The 5,485-nt window shown below is 35.6% G+C and overlaps 1 protein-coding gene across 1 annotated transcript; it reads right to left on the minus strand.

Annotated features, from left to right (window-relative positions):
- Nucleotides 1-2,788: 2,788 nt before the first annotated feature.
- On the minus strand, nt 2,789-5,150 carry LOC137743355 (uncharacterized). Its single transcript, XM_068483239.1, has one exon. It carries the CDS (start codon nt 4,416-4,418, stop codon nt 3,054-3,056), a length of 1,365 nt encoding a protein of 454 aa, XP_068339340.1. The 5' UTR covers nt 4,419-5,150; the 3' UTR covers nt 2,789-3,053.
- Nucleotides 5,151-5,485: the final 335 nt, after the last annotated feature.

The following is a 5,485-nucleotide window of genomic DNA, read 5'->3' on the forward strand; positions in this document are numbered from 1 at the left end:
TTTAGTTTTAATCAGTATCCATATAGTAATTTCTTTTTGTACCCATATTTTTTTAAAGTTTTATTGGTATTTGTACCCATATTTTTTTAATATATTTGTACCCATTTTTAATTTTGCTAAATGTACCCATGCTAATTATATGTATTTATTTTATGTTTTAAACTATATCAGTAGTTATTTTTTAAAATCTGTTAATAATTATGTGGGTACATTATTTGCAATAATTTTGTGAAGAACAATATTACTCTAATATTTAATTTCAAGTATTTATTATATTTTAAAAATATTATTTGAATTTGTTTAAATTTCATAATTTGTGGGAAATTAAATACATAAATGCATGAGTTAAATCTTTTAAATGATGTTAAGGACCTCGATCAAAATATTTAAACAAAAAAGATTTTAGTCTAACAATTAATTTAATTAGGAACTAGAACCAAAATGATGCTTATTTTTATATTGTCTTGTAAACGCATTTGATGTACTCTTGCATTGCAGTGACACATGATGTGGTATCAAAAAAAGTTTTAATTACTCTAATAGGATGCAAGAATGCAAGAAAATGCTATATAACAAAGCTCAAACAGTCATATGTTTTACTCATATGACCAGTTTAGTCTTTGTAGTTTTAATTTGGCCAAATTAGTACATATGTTTGCTCCTATTGTTTGATATCGTTCATTCCGTTGGTGTTAAAAAATAGAGACTTGTAGCAACTTAATAGTACTAGTAGTATTCATCTTTACTTATAAGTGAAAGATCTTAGGTTTCAAATTATTATTGCTAGCGTTGTGAGGTTTAGTCCACTTCCCTATCCTTATATCGAATGTACTATAAAAATAGAGGCTTATATGTCAAAATAGTCATTGCGTTTGATTATTATTTAGAGAAAATTAGAATCCCCTACAATTTTTTTATATCTTTTGACTAAACATTTGTCTATTTTCAAAATTTGATTAAAGTGCTTTGACCAATAAACACCTCAGGATTTTCAGTTAATTCAAATTACATATCATTATATATATTTTTTTGAAAATAAAATGTTAATTATTAATTTCTGAATTTATCCTCTAAGTTGTTGGATGTGTTTTTTTTTTTTCCTTATTTAATGGGATATTAGTTATTAACTCTATTATCTCTTTTTCCAATTATATTCTTCCGATCAAAATAAATTATTTTGTCCTACAAACATTAAATATTCTATCTTTTTCCAAATGGTTTGATTTTATGGATTTTTTTTTTTTCCAAATCGTTGTTGATCCACAGTAATTTTTTCATTTTTTTTTTTGTCGGACTATTTTTCTTCGCATTTTTATTTATTTATAGTTGTTGACAAACTATTAGCAGGTACAACATATTATGTGTATATTATCGTTGGGTATGTTTGAATTTGTAAAAAATATTGATTGGTATGTTTTGGTACGTTTGATTTGGTATATATGTTGATATTGGTACATTATTTTCAGTTTTGGCACGTTTGATTTTGTACTCATTATTTATTGGTATGTTTATACTGTTGTTAGTCCTATTTTTGGTAGGTTTGATTTTGTTGGATTTTAAAATATTTTAAATCGTTTTGAAAAAAAATCATTTAGCTATCTATGTCTGTCAAACAAATTGACAGTTTTAGCGACAAGCACCATCCTCCTAATAATGTTGGGATCAAACCAGTTTGTGACTATTATGAGGTTACTCCTTAATGTTATGTAGACATTAAAGACAAACACACACCTTGTCTCAAATTATAACGTATTACGGTGTAAAGTTTATTCATATATACACAGCCCAAGCTGAACCAAAATTCTTTTTATGACTAATATTATTTTTTATCAATAGAGGTTTTATCGTATACCACAGAGAATATTTGATATTTAAGCCTAAAACAAGAAGGGAAGGAAGGAATTCAGAATTCATTTTCCGTGGTTGTAAAAAAAAGACAATAATCGAAATTTATGTGGATGTAGCTTAAAGACAACTAAAAAGAGTTCATATGACTTTGTTCCGGAAGTACATGGCATTAAGTGTTGTATTTTTATTTATTATCTTTTGCTTCAGTAGAAGCATGGAGATATTTAAGTGTGAACCGAGCTAAAGTTATATGCGCATTTAATGGAGTGCAACGTATGCCATGGACGATCCTCATTCCTCATGAAAAAAACTGCTGGGTATCAATCTTTCAATTTTAATATAAATAAAAAAAAAGAAATACAATAAAGAAAAGGAAAAGAAGGAAAGAACTGGAAAACACACGCACATGAAAGATATTTGATTCGTATGATAAGAGATTGCGGCGGCTAACCATACCCTAAATCCCGCCACCAATCACTCCAAGACATGACATAAAATATTCAACAAATTAATTATAAATAAAAACTGAAATTTGAAAGATTAATATGAAATTAAAGGGTAGGGGAATCCTACAGCAAGCAAGCAGACAATGCTCACTTCTCAGGCCATTTGGTGCGGTACAGTAGTAGCTGTACTAAAATATTTTGCGGCCGCTTGGTTTCAGATAAGATTCAAATAACATATTTAGCATAAGTGAAGGTACGAGGAAAGCAATTGAAACCTGTTCATGGGGTATTTATTTTTTATTGATTAAATATATTCTATTTATCTGATTGATGATATTCCATAGATCTGTAACTTTGCTCTACTAAGCATAAAAAAACAATAAAGAATGGCTGAAATTTTAACTAAACGATCATTTATGAAAAATGATGTGCGGGGAGGAACCATGCATTCAGATTAAACCTTACAACAGTGGTCAAACTTGATCAGAGCCATATATGAACACACATGATTTCTATCAACAACTAGCATTTTAGTATTGGAGTTACAATATATAAATGGCTCGTGTATGAAGTATGAACAAAAAGAAAGCGAGAGGGAGTCTATTATTTACATATAATTCAAGAAAGAAGAGTAAAGGGAAATAAAAAGTGTCCTCATAATTTAATTGTTGGTGGTGGTCATGGTTAAAACGGAGGGAGGATAACCCACAGAACATGATTTGGTGAATTTTAGTGTAATAATTTTGGTGGTGAAAAAGCCTAATCTGAGGAGCAAATCCATGATTCCACCATACCTTCGCTTCGAGTGGCGGTAGTAGTAGTAGCAGCGGCAATTGTTGTTGGAGGCACATTACCGCCATGAAGCACAATATTCGACGAAGAACCAGTAGCCGAGTAGTTGAGTTTCCCATTGCCGTAATTTCCATTGATAGAACTCATTAGTCTTTGATGATCAACCACATTGTTGTTGTCGATGTTCTTGTTGGACCCAGTTCCGCCAGTACCCCAACTTGGACCATTACTAATGTCGTGCCTGGAAAGCGCGGCGTCCGAGGAGGATACGATATTGTTGTTGGAAAGCGCATTAACATTAAGCTGTTGCTGCTGCTGTTGAGTCAAGCCAAAATGTTGATGATGAGGGCCCCCCAAAGAGCCTGCTTGATGATGATGAGGTGGTGAATTAATGGAAATTAATGGGTATTTAGGATTTTGTTGCTGGGATTGAAAAAGGGATTGGAAATTGAGAACTTGTGAAGAAGACGATGATGAAGGGTTTTGGTTGTGCAGATTGAGGAGATTGTGATTTGTGGAGGTTGAACTAACGGGATCAAGCAATGAAGATGGCGGTTGGTGTGTCACTTTTTGAGCAAAAGGCCTCAAAAGGTATGAAGGAGAAGCGTCCAAACCCAAACCACCACCTCCTCCTCCTCCTCCTCCTGCTGCTGATCTCATCAATGAAGAGGCAGCCGCAGCACTGCCAAAAAGGTCCAATCTGCTCCTCGGGAAAGGCGAGGAAGAAGAAAATGGAGGAGCAGGGATACCTGTAAATTCCTGAACCATGGCTCTGAAATTTGTGGTGTCTGTTGTCAGGACCGTCGTCGGTGCTCGCCTCGACGCTCTCGACCTCTTCTTCGGATTCCGAACGACGCCGTTGTTGTTATTCATGTTGTTGTTGTGGGTTTGGTTGTCGGGAGCCGAAGAAGAGGCCGAAATGTTTTGATGATCATGTGGGATCTGAAGCGCCGCAAATGTAGACGACCCGCCTCCTCCTCCGCCGGCGGCGGCGCCGCCTCTGTTTTGTCCTAATTGGTTGATACTGGGATTGGTCAAAAAGGGTTGGCTGAGGCCGCCGAGATCGATGGGATTGGGGTCGGATCTTAGGGTTTTGGACCACATCATGTCGAAATTGAGGAGTGGGTTTGGGTTGGTGAGCCTGGATGATAACGGATCGAACATGTTTGACAAAGGGTCCATGTGGTGGTGGTGATGTGGTGGTGGGTTAGACATGGGACCGAGTTGACTCGGTGGGTTACTGAGCAAGGCTGAGATTGACTCGGCGCGCGAGTCGTACTCGTCATCGCCGCCGCTGGAGGATTGCAAACTCCCACTATTACCAGAATCCATAAGAGAGAGAGAGAGAGAGAGAGAGAGAGAGATGGAAATACGTAAAAGGGGACAAAGATATGAAGGAGTAGAGAGATTTGGTTACTTAAAATACAAACTCATTTAAGAAGAGCAAGCTACCAAACAAACAGAGGCACAGAGAGAGAGGGGGAGAGAGAGAGAGAGAGAGAGAGAGAGAGAGGTGTGAGCTAAGCTGTTGAGAAAAGTACCACTACAAGAAGCCATATGTATGCATGTCTGCTGGAATTAACGAAAGCTGTGAGATCTGAAAGGGAGGGCCGGGAGAGGACAGAGCTTGGTGGGTTGTTTGTCCTGGAGCTGCAGAAGGGTATGCCGTATGCGAGCGTAGTGAGGAAGAGAATAATAAACAACCCACACAGCGGCCACGGATGCAGACACGGATCATGAAAATTGATGGTTGCAGAAAGAGACTGTTACACAAAGAAATGAAAGCTATTAGTATTATCGATCAGAGATTGCTCCTCTTCCTTTTACTATTTTTGGGTTAAAGGTCAATTAGGGTTTCAATATAGAGAAGATAAGAGAGAGAGAGAGAGAGAGAGAGAGAGAGAGAGTAAAAGGGGTTGTTCTTTAAGCCTTTTCTCTTCTCTAAAAGAGAAGCTGCTTCTGTGTTCAAGGTTCCACTCAAAAGATCAGCGTGGGGTAGACGTAGGTGTTTCTGAGAGAGAGAGAGAGAGAGAGAGAGAGAGAGCAACTAGTCAAATGAGAGGAGAGTTGTGGCCTTGGTTCACAGTGTGAAAGGAGGAAAAGGAGATATATTTAATCAAGTTAAAATTAAATTAATTCAGTGAATGAGATATATATATATATATATATATATATATATATATATATATGTTTATTGGAATATTGTGAGGTGGGCAAGCAACCAAATCAGGGATGATGGTTGTTGAATGGTACTATAAAGGTAAGAGAACCATCACCACCGTCACTTTTAAAAAACATTTGAAAATACTAAAAAATAAAAACAAAAAACCAAGCAAAACATATAAGGACAATATTATTTACACATCTATTTTTGTTTCTCATACATCTTTATTAATTTT

The sequence above is a fragment of the Pyrus communis genome, chromosome 1 (genome assembly GCF_963583255.1).
Source record: "Pyrus communis chromosome 1, drPyrComm1.1, whole genome shotgun sequence".
NCBI lineage: Eukaryota > Viridiplantae > Streptophyta > Magnoliopsida > Rosales > Rosaceae > Pyrus > Pyrus communis.